At 41.1% G+C, this 24,283-nt stretch overlaps 2 protein-coding genes across 2 annotated transcripts in view; both read right to left on the bottom strand.

Annotated features, from left to right (window-relative positions):
* Nucleotides 1–11,859, bottom strand: part of LOC134469376 (cation channel sperm-associated auxiliary subunit gamma-like) — a 71,208-nt gene extending 59,349 nt beyond the window's left edge. Inside the window, exons 1-3 of the mRNA XM_063223598.1 lie at nt 11,688–11,859; nt 9,248–9,496; nt 8,746–8,811 (exon numbers count right to left, since the gene is read on the bottom strand). Coding sequence (XP_063079668.1) covers nt 8,746–8,811; nt 9,248–9,496 — 315 coding nt within the window. The 5' untranslated portion in view covers nt 11,688–11,859. The remainder of the gene's footprint in view (nt 1–8,745; nt 8,812–9,247; nt 9,497–11,687) is intronic.
* Nucleotides 11,860–12,720: 861 nt separating this feature from the next.
* Nucleotides 12,721–23,653, bottom strand: eif2b4 (eukaryotic translation initiation factor 2B, subunit 4 delta). The gene is made up of 13 exons (XM_063223585.1): nt 23,543–23,653; nt 22,971–23,011; nt 22,682–22,862; nt 21,507–21,779; nt 20,914–20,996; nt 19,787–19,878; nt 18,854–18,968; nt 18,429–18,505; nt 17,565–17,667; nt 16,827–16,954; nt 15,702–15,879; nt 14,137–14,317; nt 12,721–13,244 (listed from the first exon to the last, which is right to left on the bottom strand). Exons 1-13 carry the CDS (start codon nt 23,601–23,603, stop codon nt 13,045–13,047), a joined length of 1,713 nt encoding a protein of 570 aa, XP_063079655.1. The 5' UTR covers nt 23,604–23,653; the 3' UTR covers nt 12,721–13,044.
* Nucleotides 23,654–24,283: the final 630 nt, after the last annotated feature.

Raw genomic sequence — 24,283 nt, 5'->3', positions numbered from 1 at the left:
TTTGTGACAAGCTTATCTTTTGGAATTATGTCCAAAATGTTCGACCTTGGTTTCATCAGACCATAACACATCTTCCCACATGCATATGGGAGATTACAGAAGTCTCTTTGTAAAATTTACTCCACCACAGTTGAACTTCTTGGACATAATTTCAAAGGGTACAGTATGTTTGGCGCTGCAAAACATCACCCAAGTAACACCATACCTAAAGTGAAATATGGAGGTGGCAGCAATGTGCTTTTGTGCTGTTTTTCTTCAGCGGTAACTGGGGCCTTCATTAGGGAGGAGGGAATTATGAACATTTCCACAGGGGCCATGGTAGTGGTACAAAACCTTCGGACCCCTGGTAGAAAGGTGAGGATTCAGCGGAATCTTTCAGAATGACAATTACCCTAAGCACATACCTAAATCAACAAAAGAATGGCTTCACAAGAATAAGACTGAGGTTTTGGAATGGCCAAGACCTGTAACCCATCGAACATTAGTTGGAAAATCTGAGGAGGACTGTCCAAAGGAGATGCACTCGCAATCTGTCTGATTTTGAGGGCTTTTGCAAATATAGGACTGAACGAATAATCCCACATCAACCTGTGCCATGCTGATAGACTCTTACCCAAAAAATAATCTAATAATGCTCTATTAAAAGCCAAAGGTGCTGCAACAAAGTATTACTTTAAGGGTGTGTATTTATGCAACTATGTTAATTGAAGTTTTCTATTTTCATTTTTCTCCCTTATGCGAGTCTTTAGTAAGTGAACGATGGCTCTCGTGATCACTTCCACGGTTCGCTGTCAGAAAACCCCACATGTAACTTTAGACAGTGTCGGACCGAACAAGTGTCGTGAGAAACACTTTTCATTTGAAACATCGCTTTAGATACCGTATTCAGAATTGCATCAACTGCTGGCATTCCGGGATGAAAAACAGTCTCACAGCAAGTTTATTTGAATTTGTATTTTTTTTTCATTACGGTGTAGATTTTGAGACAGGCATCCCACGGGTACAGTACCTTACAAATGACATCATCCTACCTAGTGCCTCTTTAAAGCTTTAAGTTTGTTTCTCAATTGCATTGTAAAGGTTATTAGTTTAGATTGAAGGTGGAATAAGCTGTGAATGTATTTGTCTTCACAAAAACTCGACATTTGAAGAGAGATGTGTAGACTTTTGAGAGCCACTGTATGTGTATCAAAAAATTATTTAACTTAAATGTTTAATTGATTATTTATTTAGAAAATAGTGATTTATAACTTAATATGTAAACAAAATGCAAAGTAGAGTTACGAGGTTTCTGCCTGACAGCAACAATATGTGTCTACATGAAGAGTTCAGATGCTAAATCCACCAGACCATTTCTTCTGTAAAAGGTCATTTCTTATCAGGCTTTCATACTACACTAAAGTATTTACGAAAAGTATTCGCTCACCTGCCTTGACTCACATATGAACTGAAATGCCATGCCATTTGATACCCGTCCACCTTTTACAACTATTACAGCTTCAACTCAACTTGGAAGGCAGTACATTTGAGGAGCGTATTTATAGGCAAAGTACCCGCATGGCCGTTCATGCGTATACATGGACAAAATGTCAAGTTTGAGATCGATTCAGGAGCGACAGCATCAGTGATCAGCGAGGAGACCTACAGGAAGACCTGAAGGTCCATCCCACCGCCCCTGATTCCATCAAAGCTCCAGCTGAGGACATACACCGGTCAGCCCATTCCTATTGGCCTGGGTTCAAAAGATTGATCCGCGATCCGATATCGATTCACGTTCGAAAAATCCGATATCAATCCAAAACTTTTATCATCTACAAAAAAATCGATCTACAATCACTATATCCTCGACCGCGTCCTGTAAATTAGCTCTTCATACACACACACACACACACACACGCACGAATAGCCTACACATGTAGCTGTTTCTGTCAATAGTTGCAGTTTTTGCTTAAAACGATTCATGGATTTATATTATGCATAGTGCAACCGCCAGGAGCTGCATCACATGCCTTCGCTTCTTCTTTTATCAGCGAAGTAACTAACGAGTAACTTTGAGTGGGGATGGAGTGACGAGTTTGAAGAGATGAAGGAAGTAGATGATTTGTAGGCTTTTGAAATAATTAGAATTTATTATTATCTCCCCCCTTCTAACTTTGAACCTTGAATGTGTCAGAGGTGCAACAACAACCTGCGCTTTGCCATGCGGCAGGTTAAGTTCCCCGCATTGTATGTTTCCGAGTTTTCAAATTGTGCCCTTCCCAACCAGCTCTAAACCTAACCTGACAGTAATGCAATGTTTCTGAGTTGTACATTTGTGCCCTGACCAAAACTATCCCAAACCTAAGGGGCAAAACATACCAAAGCGGAACGGAACGGTCGCGGGACGAACGCGGTCTTTCTGCTTAGTTTCGGCCGGTGTGTTTTTCTCTGCCTTTCACACTGACAGCGTCGGCGTGCACGGCCAGTCCTATTCAAAACCCTCCCCACAGCCAAAGCTAGCATGCTACTTTGCCATTCGTTTGAATGAGACACCGCCGGTCGCCGGCGTGAAAAATACGCTCGAGTTCTATTTTCCAAATGCAGCGCGGCGTGGAGCCGGCTCCCGCGGCGCTGACGCCCGACTACTGCCGGTTGGTGTGTAGGGACAGATATGTTTCAATGTATTTTCACCGACGCCATTAAAAATCGTGGCCGTTCCGCGACGCTTTACCGCCCTAGTGTGTAAGACCCCTAACCTGTCAGAGGTGGAACAACAACCTGAGCTTTGCCATGCGGCAGCAGTCTAGTTGGAAGCAGCGAGGAATTTAGAACCCTATTTTGAAAAAAGGGTCCCAAGTTCCCCGGTTGCGGGACCCCTTCTGACCATTTGGATGGAAATGGGTGAGTGAATACTTTTGGTGATATACCGGTAGTGCATTTCAACCCAGTGTATTTCAACGTGGTAAGTTATTTCAACCACAGAAACCTAGTTTTATTTGATTTTGTATGATTAATAGTTTGTGATTTTTAACTTCAGACAAATTGGCAACAAATTATCTGCTCGATAGGTTCATTGCATGGAAAAAAACCCTATCTGCTGCAGCTGTTACATGGAAATGGACAACACTGCATTTTACCAATAATAATAATAATTAATAAATACAATTCTTGAATTTTGAGGGATTTTGTAATCATGGATCACAGTCAGGGCTCTACAGTGCGAGCATTTTGCTCGCATATGCCCCTAAAATAAATGATTGTGCGAACGAAATAATGGAAAGGGCGCACGTGTGCGAGTAGATGTTTCAACCCTTTCAATTGTATTTTGCTCCTAAAATAAATACACCCCATAGAGAAACGCAAAAACGTGTGAACGAGAGAATGCGCAAAAGACCGCGTGCGCGTTGCGCACAGAGAGACAGAGGCAGACAGACAAACAGTCGAGGGAGTTTTGAAAGCTAAGCGTCGGGAGTATCCACGGACGGAGAAGAGCTGGAGAGAAACTTTGGCGCTAGAATTGCTAATTCTCCGCTTAGCAAAAATGCTAACAAATGCTCAACCTGTTAATAGGCGGCGGGCCAGAAATCCTATCTTGCAAGTTCGTCGGAGTGATCAGGTGGCAACTTGGTTTTTGCTCATATATATCCATCAGAGTGCATAAGTCAATATTCTAAGTGTTGCCATCGTCAAAAGTTGCACATTCATATAAAAAACAAAGGTTGAAATAGCGATTTTTGGTAATGTAGGAATGTAATTAAAATTGCCCTTTTCAACAAGAAAATAAATTTGAAGTGATCCACAAGAGCAAAACTTCACATATAAGCTTAAGTGTGTATTATGCCTATCAATTTTCTTTATGGGTGTAATGGCAGTCAGGCATAGCGCCACCATGTGGTAGGTAATTGAACTGCTTGAAATACACTGCAGCTACTGTTTATTCCATATAGGAAAATGTGGTGAAGTTGATGTGTAGATTCTATTAAACATGGCCTATGAGTGAAATGGCAGTCAAGCATAGCGCCACCATTTGGTAGGCGATTGAACTGCTTGAAATGCACTGCAGCTCCTGTTAATTCCATATAGGAAAAAGTGGTGAAGTTGATGTGTAGATTCTATTACACATGGCCTACTTTGCGAATGGTTTGTTGATGTCTTGTAAAATAAGGAAATTGTGTGGTGACAAACGTACCACAGGTAAACCGTTAATTGTTAATTCAACATTCATTGCCCGACATGAATGATAATTAGCAGATCATGGCTGATTGTAATTATGAACACAAAACACATAATCACAACTTAGTTACTGTCTTTTGCCTTTGCATGACTCTTTCACTCAAGACTGATAGACACAAGGTAGAATACAGTTGGCCTAATTGCCAATTATGGGCCAAAGGTTTTCACAAAATTGAAAAAGACAAAATTCTCAATATTTTAAGTTAGACTCTATTATTAGTTGTATAGTATTATTATGATTTATAATTATGATAATTATGCAAATATAAAAATATAAATCCAAGGTGGTCACAATTTTTCAACATGGCCACCCTCTCCACTTGTAAAAAAGGCCTGGAATAGTTCACTTAATGATGCAAGCATGCAATTTGGCACAAAATGTTAATCAGAATCCACTCTTTGAAAAAAGGGTGCTGGCCTCAGGGAATTCCAAGATGGCAACCTTCCACCAATGACTCCTTAGCCTATATTAACTGATTTGCAGTACAATTATTTTAAGACAAAACAATCTGATCACTATACTATCATACAGTCTGACCAAAAAGATCTGCTATTTTTGCACAATGGCCTTTTTAGAGCAAAACAACATAAATATTAGAAGTGTAGTCCTATAACAAAATCTCAAAAATAACTGTGTAAGGGTGGACAGTGGACAAATAAGACATGTAGCATTTGCACCCGTCTGAGCCATTCTCTACTCTCTGTAATGGGAGACCCAATTACCCAGAACACTTTCAATTAGTTTCTTATCCCCAGTCAGCTGGATTTTCTAACTAGTCTTGGCCTTATCAACAGATATATTCCAAAAACCTTTGAACAGCCTCATTTCCCATACTCCGACAAGTTAAGTGGAGTGTACTGACTACTCATTGGTGCTTTGATGCATTGGTGGCTTTTAAATTCAACTGAGGAAATTGGCAAAGGTGTTGTTATCCAAATTGACAAGTTGGGGGAACCCACAGCTATTTTCTTGTTAACTACACAGCATTTACAGTCCTTCCATTTGGGCCAAGTTGTACAGTAGGTAAGGACATTGGAATGTTTGGCATGATGCTGTGCTGGAAACATGAGACCCTACATCTCAGATAGAACTGATTGTGTTTGATATCTTTGACCAAGTCAACTTTGATGATGTTGAGACTTTCCTGAGTAAGTTGGGAGCTGTATATCTTTTGCCGTCTGCATCAGACTTGGTACAACCAAAACTCTCTCTGAATGAGATAGGAGCTGTATATCTTTTGCCGTCTGCATCAGACTTGGTACAACCAAAACTCTCTCTGAATGAGATAAGACTACATGGTCCTAGGAGGAAGCCAATAGCCACATCTTTTCCCATGCTAAATTATGGTAAGGCAGATCGCCGAACCACGTCTGTGTAATAATAAAAGAAAGTTAATGCATGGAGTGACCTTTTCTTACTTTTCCCTGCCAAATTATACCAATGGCAATGTTCTCCACTCAAGTCTAGATGTGCAACATTTAGGGCTGATGTGTGGCCAAACCCAGAACCTTCATCCACAAACTTTACAACACAATTGCACAAGAGAAAGCCTAATACATGCTGTTCTGCCATGCTTTTATAGCCTTCAAAACCAATGGAAAGGAAAGTAGTGGAATGAGAGATTCAGCACTGCAGATTGTATGAGTGATGCGAGCCATTAACTATTTTGCAGAAAGGCCATGTGAAGACATCCCTCCAACAGCAGCAGCACTGATACAACACACTACATAATATGCAACAACACACTACATAATATGCAACAAATCAAGCAGAGTGCCTGTGGGTTTGGAAGCATATGCCAACCAGAACTCAAAGAAATTAAATCCAACTGACGGGAGAAGATTGGCAAAGAATGATCAGGGCAGCCATTGCAAAGAGTAGTAAAAGTTTGTTAAGTGTGGCAGGTGCACATGCCTCAGGCTTGGTCTTATATGCATAGTCTAGTGAAGTTGCATATGTGAAGTACAGTTCTGCCTAATCTTTTTACTTCAGTCCTGTCAAGATTTTGACATTATATTGTGCAGTTTTAGTATTTGTGACTGATGTTTTTGAATAAGAAATCACATATCCTTTTCAGACTGTATCATGTAGCCTATACAGTATTGTTCTTCAGTAATTTGTTGATTTCATTGAAGTAATTGCATAACCTATATGTTAGTTAGCATTAGTAATTGTTGGTGGAGGGGATAGCATCTCGAAACGTGTGAACAATGTTGTTGTTTCAAAGAGTATATTCTAATGAACAAGGGTGCGAAATTGCATGCCAAAATTTCATTATGTGAACAGTTCTTGGTCTTCTGAGGTGGGTGGCCATCTTGAAAAATGGTGGCCACTTAGGATTCTTTTGGTGGCCATCACACTTTTTAAAAGGGTGTATTCTATAGAACATTTGTGCCAAATTGAATGTTTGCATCACTAAGTGAACGATTCTTTGCCTTATTTATAAGTGGAGAGGGTGGCCATATTGAAAACGGTGGCCATCTGGATTTTATCAATGGACAATGCTCTTCTTTCAAAAGTGGATTGTAGGTAACATTTGCAGTATTTCATGCTATCATAATTAAAGCTATTCGTGGCCTCATTATAAGTGCAGAGGGTGGCCATCTTAAAATATGGCCGCCAGCTTGGATTTTCTGCGCGGCCAAGGGCATTTTTTTAAAGAGTGCACAATAATGAACATTTGTGCCAAATCTATACGTGTACTTTTCTGTGCACTTACCGGTATATACAGTAAATAAGGTAAAAACCGAAGTAGCGCCCCCTGTGGTGGCCAAGGGAGCAGGTTTATGCCCTGGCAACAGACAGAATTGAATTCAGAACCCCCAAATTGACCAAGTACACATATTTTTAAGTTGCCACTAAGAGGTCACAACAAAACTCATTTTCCAGATGAGCTATGATTTGTGGTCCGCAGCCTATGTGTCATATTTTGGTGTTTTCTTCCATCTTGAGTCTAGATTGTAATGTATATGTATGTTGTTCGATAATTCAACCAATTAGCTGTCATGTTTAGAGAAAAACATGGCTTGAAGTAAAGAAACAGTCCAAAACCAGCATTTTAAGTCAGTTTGAACTAGCCCCCTGCACCCCCCCCCCTCCACACACACACACACACACCAAGTCTTCAGTTTCATGGAAAATGTTGTTACAAAGCAATCTGTAAAATGTTATAACTGAACAGGAAAGAAAACTTTAAAACTCTGTTTCTACCCATAAATAAGCAAAAATGAATACAGCGCCCCTTGTGGTGGCCTAATGTGCAGGCTGACGCCGTGGCAACAGGCAGATTTGGATTCAGCACCCCCAAATTGATCAAGAAAACATGTTTTTAAGTTGCCACTAAACGGTCACAACGAAACTCATTTTCTAGATGAGCTATGATTTCTGGCCCGCTGCCTATAACTTTGTGAGAAGAAATAGCTTCGGTTTACATAGACTTATCTTGTAAGTACGTGGTACTTTATGTTACTCGTCCTGAGACCTTGGCAGGGGAGGACACATAGCAGGCTCTGTCTGTGCGCTCACTTGCTCAACTGTCATCATCATCACGTCACGTCATGTGAATTTTGTTGGACAGTCTCGGGGTGTAGCGTAGGGCACGTTTTTGATGTGCAAGCCTTCAATATTGCCAAATTGTTATTTAGAGGAAATGTGTTTGGTTGGCATCCACTCTTTTTTGTTTCAATTCTAAAATGCAAGTAAAGAACAATGTTGTATTTTTCAAAGGGTAATATTCAGATTACTGAGTTGCTGTTACTGTGGTAGGCCTACCAAATGCATTTAAAAAAAAAAAAGTGTAACCCATGGGTAGGCTAATCATAGCATCATAGGCTACATAGCATACTCATATGCGAGTCATTGTATTTTCAGGACAGAAGTGTAATTGCCTCTCTGGTCTCTCTTGTAAAAAATCTGCCCCCCTGACCAATTTCATCCCAGCTCCCTGCCAGATCCTGCTGTGTAGGCCTGAATTGAAACGCCAGCTGCGTATAGAAATTAATGTGAATATAGATATAAATGTGTACTTTAGTTTAGTCCTTTTACTGGGGGGATTTTGGAAAAGTGGCCCTAAGTGATTTTGATTGTAGGCCTAGCCCTCTAGAATGTGTATTTGTGTGTGGAAAGAGTATATTCTCTGTATCTGTGTGTTAATAATGAAGCTGCGTTGCTCCTAAATTTTTATCTGTGCCCCTAAATTTTTTCACTTAGGGGCACAGGTGCTCCTAATGAAAAATCTAAGCGTAGAGCCCTGATCACAGTCTACAACTTTTTGGGATAACCATACATAGTGTCAGTCTGATGCGTTATTTTTCTGACTCATTGAGCATTGTCCAGGTCTTAGATATGCAGTACTAGCACTGTGAACTCATTTTTCAAAAGTGGCGTTAGGAGGGTTTTGCATCTGAACTCATCATATTGTAAATAGGTACAAATGTGTATATATGTACAACATGTGTGGACAGCATGCATGTATGTGTGTGTATGCATTCATTGATTTACTTATTTATTTATTTATCTATGTATCTATTTACCATGCCTGTCATGTGGTCGGGACAGTCAAGGTCTATTCTGAGATAGTAGGGGAATCCAAAATACTTCTGTGGAAGGGAGAAAACAATTGAGAAGAAGTAGAAGAACAATAACTAATAGCTTTCAAATAACTCAAAGCAGGCTACATATTACAATGAATACAGGCAAAATTAAAGGTGCACTGTAATATTTGTAGCAGTTTCTTTTCAGAATTCATGCTCCTCATTCACAAATATTTAGTTTTTCATGAATACTTATCACCACCATGAAATTCGAAGTGTTCGTTATGACTGGGAAAATTGCACTTTTCATACTCGAAAAGGAGGATCTTCTCCATATCCGCCATTTTGAATTTCCAATAATAGACATTTTAGCTGAAAAACTCTACTTTGGCTATACTACATGAAATGATCACATTTCAAATCAGTAGACAGCACAACACAGGCCACCATCCTACACAGTGCACCTTTAACCCCATTTTGTCAATCCGTATCTCAAACTCACTGTGTTTTCTGTGTCGAGGGGTATGTATTGGAGAGACTTAATGATGGGATCCACTTTGTCAACAAGCTCCTGCTTCTCCATGCCACCGGATGCAGTGTCAGTAGAATGAAGGCTGTAATAGCATTGAAGATCATTCGCGGATGGGTTTCCTAACTCGCACAGCTTTCCTGTCCAACGGCATCTTGTTACTAATACCCCTGTCACGCCAACCACAAGGGTCAGAAAGAAGAGCGTTTTGGGGAAATCCATCTGAGGGGAAAGTCAAGACACAGAAAGCTTTAACATATACAATTAATCCTTGAAAAAACTGACTTGGCAGCACCCCGATCTGCGACCAAAACACTAATTTCCCTACATACAAGTAAAAAAAAAACGTGTGGTGGCAGCCTAGGCACCCCCTGATTTGATCAAAGGGGGGATTTTGACTGTAATTTTGTCATGACCTTTTTCCTGCTGAGGGGCCTATCACAACCTGTAGCCTAGGGCAGTGGTTCTTTACTTTTTTTCCTTAACGCACCCTCTTCCATGTGGCGAAGACAAGCCGCGCACCCCCTACCCAAACTTCTACTCGTGTATTCACACTAAAAGAAATGTTTAAGTGACTAATTAACTTACAATGATTCTTGCTTGAGCCATTAATCAATACCATAATGACTTTAAAATGGGGACCGAAATGTGTTTTAATTTGCTCTAAATTTGGTGTAATTATTATGTTTGTAAGCAGAATTTTGGTCACAGCCTCAACACAAACAAAATTCCGCGCACCCCCTGAAATCTCTGGCGCACCCCCAGGGGTGCCCGCACCCCAGGTTAAGAACCACTGGCCTAGGGGCCACGGGGCATCTTAATCCAGCGCTGTATGGAACATTTATATAGTCATTTTATATGGCTTATTTTGACCACAACAGCCCAAAAAAATGAAAGGCCAAGTTGCAGGTTAACCACTACTTTGGCTTTATTTACTTCATTTTTCATTGCTTCATTTTTTACTTCATTAGAATATCATGAAAAAGTTGATTTATTCCCATTATTACATCAATAATGTTAAACTGTCATGGATTTATAGATTGATTGCCCACATTTTGAACTATTCCATTCATTTGTTATTTTTTACATACAGAGTTCCCACCACTTTTTCATGAGCAAATTTTCAAGCACCTTCAAGCACCACAATTTCAATTTTCCAGCACCTTTGCATAGGCAGCCTTCTAGTTGTGTTTGCCCATGTGAAGATGGTCATGGGAAGTGCAGCAACACATATACGTACTACTCACACACCAATGATGATCGCCCAGTATACTTTGCTTTGTACCTGCCACGGCAAGAAAAAAAAAAAATAGAGCTCTACAGCAGTGGTGCTCAAACTGTGGTACGTGTACCACTGGTGGTACTTGAGACATCTCTGGTGGTATTTTCTGGTATTTTTTTGTGCATTGATTTGAAGGCTGATCAAGTTGTTGCAGTCAAAAATGTCTCTTTGGTCTCACATTTTGTAATATTGAACTGTATGAATCTGAAAGCATGATGCAGAATAATGCTAGGCAAGCAAGAAATTTAAAAACAAACTTGCAATGAATGTGACCGTAGCTGTAAATGTCATTATGAACCTCTCCTGTATTGACTGGCAAAAGTGAATATGGAAGGCCTTTGCTGTGCATTCATGATGGTTGTCAAGGTGGTATCTACTCGGAGAGCTCAATATTTTCTCGGGTGGTACTTCACACAAAAAGTTTGAGAACCACTGCTCTACAGGTTTACTTTAACCAGAAGAGACACTCAGGGCTTTTTCTGGAAAACACTTTGAGAACTACTGTGGTACACCAGAGAATCTCTGGGTACACTTGGTAGACTGAGAGGGAGGGGGTCCCTCTCCCCCCAGTTAATTTTGTGTTTTAAAGATGCAATTTCCTACATTTTTAAGCAATTTTAGGGTGTCAAATGGCAAATCCCATCTGACATCTCACTACTACCTCGGAATTTTTTTTATTATTCAACTTATTTCTATTTTTTTGTTTATTGCGTTTGACTTGACACAAAATTTCAAGCATTTTAAAGCACTTAAAAAATTGAAGCATTTTCACAACATTGAAAACACTCTTTTACTAAGTGGAAATGCTATTACCCAATGCGATGCTAACACAAACCCAAATGCTAACAACAATGACAGCTGTCACTGCCTATTATTTAGACTACTAGCTAGAAATTGCTGTTCTTCAGCACATTATGGTGTAGGCTTCTTGTCTTGTGTTGTTCATGAATTATAACCCCTTCACAACCCCGCGGGTAATATTGGAGAATAGATCAATTGTGGTAGCGTACTTACTTACTTTAGCAGTTGAAAAGCTATTCCGAAAGGCTTGTGCTAATTAGCTCTCTATGAGAAACTCTACGATGATGTTTGATATACGTTCATTGGTCTTAAAACAATCAGAATACTTACTGTATCTATGACTAAAATCCATACACTGTATGCTGAAATCTCTTCCGAAACATCCAGATACACGGCAGATGAACTGACCGCGGTGACCGAACGGAGTAGTTAACTGTTCCCCCCTTAGTTTTGGGTAATTTAGTAGCTAGTTGCTGAACTTGCTGGCTGTCACACCACAGATCTGTGACTGTCACACACACACCCCAGCAGAAGAACCACTCGCCGTTCCATCAGCGTGCAGTAGACCTTCCTGTGTAGAGATAGAGTGCAAGTCTATCTATCTGACCAGGCCAACCATTAACATTTCTCCAAAAGAGATGAAAAATAATGATATTAGGCCTACAAACTAATATACCATAACTATTCAATATTGTCCTTGAAACACCTTTTAAAATCTTAAACCTAGGCCCTGTAGATGTGGCAGTCTAATAGGCCTACAATACAAATTGTAACTCGGTCACGTTATTTTTGTCGAGAAAGAAATGTGTAGGCTATGGGGTCCACAGAGATTGGGGGTCCCATGCCAAAAAATGGTTGGGAACCCCAGGCCTACAGTGCTGCACAGCAATAATGAATACAACACAGAAGAGTGTCTATTACACAGAACAGCCATTCATTTTCAAGTCATTGGTCCCACAGCCCAATGGTTCCAGAGCATAGGCTTCCTGTTGCTCCATCACACAATTTCTAGGGATGTAATAAAATATTAGCCCTATATGTTCCATTTACTGTAGGCCTACTTGGTCAGATCGGTTTGTTACTTGGTAAATATCCATCAAAAGATCATCAGAATTTGTGACTGGGTGGGTAGCATGAATTTTGAAAATAACTGACTGAATATACTCTACCTATAAGTCAATTTTGTTATGCCTTGGAGCACAAGACTATTTCTCAAGGAGGAAAAAAAAGATAAAGAGTTTCTGCAATACGCTTCAAATTTCTAGTTCTGTACTCAATGTTATTTTGTTTCAAGTGGACATGAATTGAACAGGCAAACCACATGTTAAGACATACATACATAATCAAATGTTTGCAACCTTTTTATTGTGTACATGGATGTGTTCTTCCCTGTCTCCATTGAAAAAGTGCCCTTTTTTGTATTGAGTTTCTGTCTCTCACACACACACACACACACTCCCTCTCACACACACACACACACACACACACACAATCTCCTCTTTCATCTGATTTATTCTGTCCAGCACACACGCACGCACGCACGCACACACACAAAACAAAATAAACCAAAGCAGTGTTTCTTTTTTTCTGATATATTCATATTTATATATATAATATATTCATGTCATGCTTCTGCCTTGGCACAACCGGCTGCTAGGCTTAGCCATCTGGGAGTTTCTCCTGATCATTACTGGTCAACGTTCTTAACTCGTAGAACCACCGGTACCGAAGTACAGGGGATCATGCCCAGGTCCGTGATGACCAAATCCACAAGGTCCGGCGGCGTTACATCGTACACAAGGTTGAGCAGCCCCAGAGATTTCACATTTTGCCAGTCCTGTAGCTGAGTCTTTCCCTTCCGGGTCACAATGAGGTCATCAGGGTCGTCTGGGTGGGCCGACAAAAAACAGGATTAGTGATGATCAGGCAAAGAGGTGGAAGTCATTATTTGTCTACGAAGGGCAGGTGAATGGAAACACTTCAGTGAATTTCAGGAATTCAGTTAATATTATGGTAATGAGCTATGATGCAGTTCATGGAAAAAACAATTGGAATGTTCTTATCTTCAGTTGGTCTCTGGTTGAAAAGCCAGATAAAAGTGTATAAAAGTGTAAATTTCCAAGTCATAATGAATAGTAGTAAATATTCATGAAAAAGAAGACATTTTTGGAATTAGGCAATTTTGGAAATAAATTAGAAAAAAAAAGTACACTAATGCGTAATCCCCCATACCAAACAGGCTAGTTGCTTGCGATGACCCAGGTTCAAGTCTGGCCTGGGTCATATTCCCCAACTGTCTGCCACTCTCTTTCAATCAAAATTTTCCCTTTCCTATCAGTCACAGCACAATAGCTCATCAACCAATTTTAGCCTGATGACTCGGATGTGTTGTTTGACCTTTGGTGCCTGGAGACACGTATACGCTGCATTCAGGCTCTTGAGATTTTAGCTTTTTTTAATAAAAATGTGGGAATGTTACAGCTGAATGAGCACATGCTAAAGCAAGATGTGGTTCTTAGGGTTTAAATGCAAGTTATTTCATGTTTTTATGTGCATGAGAGATGAAGATATGTAGGTTTAAATAGGCTTAGGGCAAATTTCCCAACAGACATTCAGCAGGTGTTTTTTGCAGGTGCTTTATGCATCAATGGGTTAAAATAAGTGCAAACTGACAGGACAAGAAACACCCACAAGCCACTGGCAAAAACAAAGGCATTTCCTTAGCTATTCCAATATTTTTGGAGGCCACCCCAAATTGCCAACAGCTTGAATATCTCACCCAGTTCGTTGGAGACGAAGGAGTCCGTCTGCACTCGTTCGCAGAACTTGTAGGTCTCGCAGCACACCAGCACTGGCACGTTGTACGCCTTGGCCACCAGCGCTATCTGAGACGTGCCCACTCTCGACATCACGTAGCCGTTGGCCAGTAACGCATGGGCACCTAGAAAGACTTTAGAAACCTGGGAGGAGGGACATGAGGGAAGATAAGCATAAAGTACATGAGAAGTGATTATTTATTTATATTTTTATTTTTTGTCTTTTTCAACTTTATTTGATAGGACAGTGTGAGAGGTGGACAGGAAGCGAATTGGGAGATAGATGGGGAGGGGTCGGCAAAGGACCCGGGCCAGGGATCGAACCCGGGTCAGCCACATCGCAGGCGCGTGCCCTACCGGTCGGCCACGGCAGGGCCACATGAGCAGTGATCAAAGTACCGTATTTCAGGCCAACTTTTGATGGCGCTAGAAACAGCATAGTGAGTGATTAGGGATTGTTGACCAGTCCCCAGACATATTGTATTCGAACAGTATGGGGTTAGGAACCTTGCTCAAGGGCACCTCCGCCAAGCATGGAAGGGTGGAATTTAAACCTGCTGCAAGCCTTTGATCTAAGGCCCATGTCCTTAACCGTTAGGCCACGGCTGCCCCTACCGTTCTAGAAAGCTGCATAATAATCATACAGCATAAACCGTACAACCGCAATAGGGTCATTCCACGCCAAATCAACAGGAGCCCGCGCACTTAGGTCTCAAAAAATTCTGAAAATATTACTGAGTGTACCCATGGTACTTAAGAGAAACACTGTTACTTTATTTGAATGTAAGATGTATACTCTCCATGTTACAGCCAATTTCACTGGGGGAGGGGGGTGCCCATTTTGTTCACACTTTTTTTTTGTCAAAGTTCACAAGCCCGTAGCTCAAGAACTAAACCATGTAGGAAGCTCAAATTTGGCATGCTGGTACATAGATAGGAATAGTTTGTTGCAAAACTGTCAGTTTTGGTCTGTATGATCCTGCATCGTCATAGCATCCCTCAAAGATGATACAAATTGTACTGGAGTTTTTGGCTGTGCTCTGTTTAGGCCTTCAGAAGACATATTTGTGCCCAACATAGCCTCATGATTTTTCCCCCTTGTAGATACAAGTAGAAACACTCCCATAAAAATCTATAAATAGAAAGGAAACCCCACCAGAAAACCAAAATTATCGTTTTTGGGTTTTTTTTCTTTGGGGGGGGGGGATTATCGTACATGAACCACATGGTTGTTTAAGGCAACTGAGAGAAAATTCTGAAATTATTGTACAACATGTTTTTTTTTTGTTATCGGACAAAAAAAATGATGGTACAAATACGATCATTATCGTACATCTTGCAACACTGCTTGGGGACTGAAAGGAAAATAAAAGGTCCGCAACACTGTTTGATGCTCCCAAAATGTAAGGAGCATCAAACAGTGTTGCGGACCTTTATTTTCCTTTCAGTTGCCTTATTTTTGGTCCAGCACCTGTGCTACTGATGTGCGCGCATTCTCTGACTTTTTAACACTACTTGGGGGCCTCACCTCCTGTAGAATGTAGGAGACGGCGGAGATGAGCACGTAGGTACAGCTGATGCCTCTCTTCACCAGGCGCCTGACAGCCTCTCTGCCCTCCAGTCGCGGCCGACTGTCCACCACCACCACCCGGAACTTTCTCTTCTTCTCCAGCGCCTCGCACAGGATATGGTTGACTAGTGAAGAGCTGAAAAAGAAGAGGAAACTCGATTGAGTCAGAACAGTAGTAATAATGCGTGTAGACCAGAAACGACCTACGCGACCCAGAGAGCTGAGGTCGCTGAAGAAGTTTCGCTTTATTTGCTCTGGACGTGACATTGACATGTTTGATTTAGCTCTGGCTTGACAGCCTGGGACATTCTGAGATATGAACATGCCAATTGATTTTACACCGAACCATGTTATTACCATAATATTAGCTTGATTTTAATAGCTGAAATTCGCTCTGGTCACTCTGGTCGCTTTGCTCCAGGTGAATTCGCTTTGATCACTTTAGTTGCCCACCCTCCCTCCATAGAGAAATAATGACTTCTGTCGCTCAGGTAGCATAGGTCGCTCTTGGTATACACATTGCTTGACAAGACTCAGAAACGACCTACGCACTTTATTCGCTCTGGACGCGACACTGACCTGTTTGATTTAGCTATTCACATAACGGCTCTGGCTTGACAGCCAGGACATTCGGAGATATGAACATGCCAATTGGTATACACATTGCTTGACAAGACTCATACTGTAACCTCTGTATAAAAAAGAAGAATCAGGAAAGAGGAAGTGTGAACAGCAATTTGAGAGGCGGGGCACTTAAAAGTGCACTGTTCATTATTTAGTAAATATTCATGAAAGATCAAATTAGGCAGAAGACAGTCGTTTCAATGAGGAGCACAGTTGCAATACCTGCTGTCAACATCCTACACAGTGCACCTTTAAAAAGGTAGAGTATGTCACTTTTAGCTGTTCATTTTCAAAATGTAACCTGCCAATTCACAGATGTCATATTTTGCATGAATATTTACCACCACCATCAATCTCCAAGTATCCATTTTGAATTTCCAGTAATAGACGTAATTTGCTGCAAAAATAATTCTGCTTTGGTCAGACAAGTAAATATTATGAGATATTGAAGGTGTTTACCATCCATAAATGAGAATAATGTCCCCATCACTGATCTTCTCAATAGCGTACTCAGAGATGACCTTAGCTGCCAGTATGATCTTCTCATTAATGTAAGCATCTATGCACTCCACCAATTTTGTCTTGGCCTGAGAAAAGAGAAGAAAAAAAACAAGTATTGCCCCAGCTGGTCGTTAAGGACACAAATTCACAGAAAGACACAAACAAAACATTTAGGTCTATTTGGTGGGTATGACCATCTTGATTTGTTGATAGAACTTGTCCTCTGCGGCTCCTCATCTACCAACAAGCTCACTAGAAGGTTCATCAGGCACACCTGTCCAACTTCTCAGTGGCCTTGTTTGTGATGGCACAGTACTGCTTTTGCTGGGCAGCGCGCATTCACATTTTGCCATTTCAATGCATTCTAACCACACATCTGCCCTAACCACCTTCTAGAGGGGTACCATTGAGAGCATCCTAACCAGCAGCATCTCTGTCTGGCATGGCAGCTGTCTATCTAGCTGCAGGATTAACCCATCCTATGAAAGGTGGATGTGTTTGACGCGAGGTATGCTGGCATGGCAATTTCCTCTACTGGCATTGGCCTCTCAAAACTGCCATTGGCCATTTTATGTTCGTTAAGTTTGGGTTGAACTACTCTCTGGCTGAAGTCTCGAAACAGATTGGCTGGTGACCGGTGAGTGTATAGTAAATTGCTAATGAAGTTTTTTAAAAATAATAATAATTAAGGCTTACCTCCTCCTCTTTACATTGGCTGGGGATATGGGAGATCTCCTTCTTTATGTACTTTATGGCATTACCCATGCTCGCTGACAGGGGGCGACACTGGTTTAGAAAACTGAAAAGGGAGGATTAGTCAGCAGGCTGATTTTACATTCATTCAGTACTTTTATGCAGGAAATCAGATGTGCTGCCTTATATTATATAGTTGGATCATCACACAAGGTTATTCAAAAAGAGAGGTTTCTCTAAGCTTTGAATGGCCCAGGTGCAACAGGTGCTACATGTAGTTTCACTGGCGGGTGGCAATGCTGAGCAACTGGGTTACAAAATGGCACTAGTACTGTACTGGTAATGTGCAATAGAATAGTCCTGTACATGAACATGTATGTCCTGTTGTTCTTTAAACAAGTTTAGTTCAGAGATGCAAAATTTACTTCAGTGAAAACTGACAACGTTCTTATCTTGTCGTATCGAATCATACGTTGTTTTTTTTTTAATTGTATGAGTTTAAAGGGACACTGTGTGAGATTTTTAGTTGTTTATTTCGGACTCATGCTGCCCATTCACTGTTACCTTTTTCATGAATACTTACCACCACCATCAAATTCTAAGTATTCATTATGACTGGAAAATTTGCACTTTTCATACATGAAAAGGGGGATCTTCTCCATGGTCCGCCATTTTGAATTTCCAAAAATAGCCATTTTTAGCTGCAAAAATGACTCTACTTGGACCATACTAGAAAATATTTGTTTACATGAAAGTTTACTAAGTAATAAAGATCAAATTTGGCAATAGGCAGCCCAGTTTCAATGAGCAGCATAGTTGCAGTACTTTTTTTGACCATTTCCTGCACAGTGTATGAGTTTAACGCACCTTATGTAAGGTTTCAGCTTGTTCACCAAGTCTCTGGATAGCTCCTCATGCTGAGGTGTAGTGTAGTCTTGGATCACCTGTTAGAATGATTAGACGTTAAAAGTGTATTTCAGCATGTGGAGAGATGCAATGACAGCTGTGCTGAATAAAATGCCAATCCAACATAATAGGTATTTACACATCTGGGAAAAATGCATGATCTGCAACTATTGGTGCATTGTTTGGTAGAGTGAACAAGAATTTTTATTGTAAACCCTTTTTGTAAGCATGCTCAGCCTCTTACACATTCCATTTTAGCTTTTTAACAGTTGTTTTGCTCAAATATTTGTCGGAAAGGCCATTAAAACCACATAACAGCAATGTCATATCATAGCATCAAACATGCAGTGGTTAGGTCGGGAAGGACTTGTGTGACTTGTGCCCACCTGTTTAAAAGCATGCAGAAGTGCGACCGAGCGAGCGTTGGATCCAGCAACAATGCCCTGGGAGTACTGCAGACCCAGCCGCACAATAGAGGGGTGGATTACCGTGGAGGGAATGCTGAAAACAAACAAGTTTGAGCTTGTAAAACGAAGGAAATACGCACTCCTCGCTTCTAAATTAACAATGCCGTGGAACCAGAGCAGGACTAAATTATAAGTACAAAGGGAAAAAGAATCTGGTTCCACACGGATGTCTATTTTTTTTTTTTTTAATCAGTGCAGTAAGACTACCGTTTCGACATGCATCTTCATCAGAGTCCTCGGTAGTACTCTGATGAAGACGCATGTCGAAACTGTAGTCTTACTGCACTGATTTAAAAAAATAAATAACAAAAAAAAGACATCTGTGTGGCACCAGATTCTTTTCCCCACTCTTTACAAACAATATTGAATGTGAGAACATGAGATCCACCGGTGACTCTGATGAAGGTGTGGCAATGTTGAAACATTAGTCTTTGCACTGCTCTAAATAAAATACACTAAATAATCGCATATGAGATGCTCTGGTGGTGACTATCCTTCTTCCTTAGAACTCAGTCCTCACCCGTGACACATCAGATAGTTAAGGACAGGAGTGCAGCAGATACATTACTTTTCAAACAACACTGATTCTCATACATAGTCAAAGACTCAATTGTCCGTCAAGGATGTGGCCTGTACAGTATGTGCCTGGGTGTCTCATTGAAGACAACCAAATTCACAGGCCATATAAAATTGCATGGTGATCACACAAAATACCGGTAGTAGTCATGAGTGCAAGACTGCTGATTAGAAAGAGATTTCTCTGAATATTTTTTCTATTCGAGTACTCTCATGAAACGTGTTTCCATTGTAGAATTTAGTCAAAGGACATCCACGTCTGCAAGCCTGCAATACCTGATTTGCTGCGTGAGTGGGGCTTTCCGGCTGTACTGGTGCAGGTGAGAGAAGAGGCTGACTTTGTAGCCATAATCCGACCTGAGAGGGATCTGCAGTGGGAGAGAGAGAGAGAAGACAAATACCCTGAAGAGAACCTTTGTGGAGAGGAACTGCCCCAAACGACGCAGACTGGATGGAACTACACATGGAACAGCCTCTACGGACGGAGATAAGACGAAGTAGCCTCAACAAGGCTGTGTCAAGGGCACTAGATCGCTGAACAGAACCAAAACAAACAAACAAAGAAAAACAAACAAAACGAAACGAAAAGATCACCCCCACATTCGCTACAACCCACATCTACGGACAGAGAAGAGACTGGACAACAATTTGGTACCTACTGCAAATGCAAAATGGACTGCAAAACAAAATTATACCATACAAAATAAAATAAATATAAATTGTGGAAAAGTTAAAAAAATAAAAATTAAAAAAAAGAAAGAAAGAAAAAACTCAACACCACACACACGCACACATTTTGAAACCAGACCTTTGAGGAGCTGCCAGATTGCCAAGGTGTCTGCAGGGTAAGAGTTAAAAGCACATGCATTCAGACTGTAAGTGAATTGGTACCAGTGGATTATGCCCAGTGCGAGCCAGTCTGGTCAAAAGTAGTCAAAAGAAGGTTACTGATTTTCAGAAAAAGGCACCCCAGGCCAAACCAACACTCCCATCTCCCGAGATTTACCAATATTGGTCAGATAGAGTGACACACAGCAGGGAAAGCAAGGCACAGGCAACGGGAGGAGAGAGACACACTACGCTTGTCAACATGGCAGCAAAACATGCTCATTTGTAATGAAGGTGGCATGTGAGTAGACAAAACTAATTGATTTCAGCATGGTAAGCTTAATCCTCTTCAGCACTAGACTACTGATGTTAAAACTAAACTGAGGTGTATTGGTTTACCATCTTTTCTGTTTTATTACAAAACAGGGTCTCGCATCCAGTCATATACATTTTTATAACTCACTTTTTTTTTTTAGATAGATCTGTGAATTTGAAATAATCGCAACATTAAGACGTTTTGCCCCCCAAAAAAATCAGTTGAAAGAAAAGGGTTTTGAAAAATTCAAGAAGTCAACCTGTTGCCTTTCCAGCTTCTTGGCCAGCTTTCTAATAGCTGCTGGGTCATCGACTTGGACATGTTCTGGTAACCTCTTCACCACTGAAAGTAATAAGAGATAAAAACAGGTGAGTTACACATTAAGAAAAAAAACCCACACACAATTAAAAGCTGAAAAATTTTGAACAGAATTTTAAACAGGTCTGACAGGACAAAGATGCGTCCGTCTATGCACTGCCGCCTTGTGGACAGGAGGGAATGACAATTGAAAGAATGCCTTTCAGACGGACCGACCGTCGGACGGACATGCCCTCTTATAGAGATGCATCTAAAAAAGAGGAATTCAATTCAATCCAAGCTATACCCCTTTTAGAAGGCATCATAGATGATTTTGTGACTTTCTGAATAGTAATACAAGTAAAAAGTACGAAGTGAGCAAGACAAGTGCTGTGTATGACTTGTCACTAGCATAGCCTGGATCTCCTTCACAATTAACTAACTACTAGCTTTGGTCAGAGAGCATGTAACCAATGAGAAGGGTAAGTGACTGAAGTTCCAAGTGGTACCATTCATGCCATAGGGGGCTCTTGATGCCTTGTGGGGCATTCCTACCTGGCTGTAGCTCATTGGCGACGGTCTTGCTCTTGCCGGAGGTGGACGGCTGGCCCGGCTCTCCCTTCTTGGCTTTGGACGCCCGCTCGGCCTCCTGCCTGGCGCGCCTCTCTGCCTTCATCTCAGCTTTGGTCTTTGCTGGCTTCTCTGAGGGGGCAGCCGCGGACTCGGGCGATGGAGCCGTGGTGGAAGCTGCGGGTTTGGAGGCTGGGGCCGAGGGTGGAGCTGGGGCCTCTACAGGTGAAGGCATGGGTGAAGGCACAGTGACAGAAGCTGAGGGGAAAAAACATCCAAGACGTGTATTCAGCATTAAAGGCGGTGTTCGTAAACCAGCACCCTACTTGCCCACGGTTCCATTTTCAAAATAGATGCTGATATTCATAGAGGCAACATCAGAATACTGTTGTATACAGGACTGGTACTACATTAGGGCTGTATACTATACGAAGTGTTAGTAACTCCACAGTGATTAAAAAAAAACACCTTTTACTAGAGCTATACCAGTGTAGCTATACAAGATCACACCTTTTCACGTAATTTAGTATCGAAAGCAGTGTTCATAAACCAGCAGTCTATATGCACACGACTTCTGTCACCTAAACGCAGGTTCCGATTTCAAACTGATGTTGAGTTGAAGACAGGCAACAAAAGCAGCATGCTGTTGTACACAGGGCTAGTAAGTACGGTGTTACAGCAATACACATTATGTGTGAGTACTTAGTAGGAACACTTTCATTAGGGCTATACCAGTGTCCATATCACCTCTTTTCTTTTAATTACTTGTCAGTTAGTGGTTGTAATATAAGACCATAACACATTTCATTGAATCACATTGGTGATTATGATTATGATATGAAAACATGATCAATCTCCCTTATGAACACTGTATTGTTGTGCATTATAAAACCTATCATTTTATTACAGTATTACTACAATTTTACCGCAGTATTACTGCAAAACACTGCAGTGTTTATGCTGTTTAGTGCAGTGAACGCAGTAGTTGGGCACTGCAAACTACAAGGTATGAATGAATTGCCTTAGAAATTGCACAGTCAATGCAGCATTACTGGAATTGGTTAACAAAACATATAATGTATGCAATACCCCATACTAAGCACAAACGTAAGACAATATATTGTTTGATGTATATCCCATCTCATAACGAAAGCAGAAACCTTTTTGTGTAGGAGGCCGCGTTGCCTTCTGTGACTCAGGCGAGGCAACCTGTTTCTTTCCTTTCCCTTGTTCATGTTCAGATGCAGTCTTGTCTTCCTTTCCACCTTTCTGTTTCTTCTGTTGTTTTTTCTCTTTCCTCAGACGTTGTTTCTCTTCTTTGGTCAGCTCCCTCCCCTCTTGCTGCAGAAATATAACACATGGAACTATAAATGACAGCGACAATAACACTTGATTTCGTGCAAAATGACGTGCAGTCACTACGTTGGGATTGAAAGAAAATACACTTACTTTAGCACGTAATATGTCGTCATTGTTCGTTTCACCTCCACCTGCAATGCAATTACATTATGAGCAGATAATTGTACCCGAAGCAAAAAAATAAAAAAATAAAGTGCTGCACATTGAATGTGGACTGTGGAGTGATTGACGCCCAAACTGGTAGCATGGGCGCATGACGCTGGATGCTGAGCGGCTGAACAACAGCTAGTGACAGGGCTGTCACGTTGAGTATCCGAACTGGGGAGACGTTTTGATCACCGTTCAGTAACTTTCACCACAAGGATTCATCCCCTACACTTTCTAAACTACATATATACGGTGTTTTTTGGCAGTGGTCTTGTGTCTTGGTGGGAGTGTGATTACAGATAGCGAATGATGCAACTACCATTCACAGATGGTAAGTTTACAGGCCACGATGGGAGGCAGTTAGTTAGCTCACGCTGGCTAACTTTAGATGGGTAACTACTAGTTGTAGGAGTTACAGCAAGGATAGCCAAACGACAGGGATATCGGGCTGGTATATCGCTGAATGGCTTGCAGACGTCCAAATCCCCTTCGAAGTAATATTATACTGTTCTCACCTTCAGTGTGAAGGATGCTTTCAGCCTGCTTCGATTCTTCTTTCTCCTTAGCGTCAGCCATATTTCTCTCAACCCCAGTACACTACGACGAGCAAGACTGACAACATTTGGGAGAACACGTCAAAAATATGCACATCGCCCCCTTGAGGATATATGGTGAAAGGGACGAAGAGATGAGTGCTGTTCATGTACAGGTGTTGTTGAACATAAATAGATTGTTGAATACAAATAATAGTCAGCCTATCTTATGACCAATTTGCTTGCTTTATTTTTTTTAATGACCTGAACCTATTTTTAACTTGAACAGGGCATTGCACATTTGTTGCAAATTGCAGCATACAAGAAAAAATGTTATTATCGTATCCTAACCTAATGGAGTTGTTGGCATAAAACTAACTGACAGCCATGCAATTAGACTATTTTCCACACATAAGAGTTGTCCATGCTTTACACAATGGTTTATTCTCATATCCAAGGCGTGGTCCAAAAACAAAACAATGTATGTGCATTTGTGAAACATGGGAACTTAGGCTACTAATGTCTCCCCAATCCATACATTCTGGTTATCCTGATGATGGTAGGAGAATTTATGAGCCAGGTCACATATTAAACAATAAATAATAAGAGAGAGATGGCGGAGCACTGCCAGTGTATCAAACAATATCGTGCAGGTGCACTTCAATGGAAGGGGGCAAGCAGGGCAGGATTAAGACGGCCTGGGGCCCTGCCCCCTAGGCTACG

This window comes from Engraulis encrasicolus, chromosome 18, assembly GCF_034702125.1.
Source record: "Engraulis encrasicolus isolate BLACKSEA-1 chromosome 18, IST_EnEncr_1.0, whole genome shotgun sequence".
NCBI classification, from domain to species: Eukaryota; Metazoa; Chordata; class Actinopteri; order Clupeiformes; family Engraulidae; genus Engraulis; species Engraulis encrasicolus.
This window is presented reverse-complemented; position numbering and strand designations above follow the sequence as displayed.

Excerpts from the sequence above, each read along its gene's own strand:
- eif2b4 (XM_063223585.1), bottom strand. The coding sequence starts at position 23,603 with ATGGCTGACGCTAAGGAGAAAGAAGAATCGAAGCAGGCTGAAAGCATC. Across the intron at positions 22,863-22,970 it reads ACGACATATTACGTGCTAAA|CAAGAGGGGAGGGAGCTGAC; the intron begins GTAAGTGTATTT and ends ATATTTCTGCAG. Across the intron at positions 14,318-15,701 it reads TCTCCTACATTCTACAGGAG|GTTTCTAAAGTCTTTCTAGG; the intron begins GTGAGGCCCCCA and ends CCCTCCTCCCAG.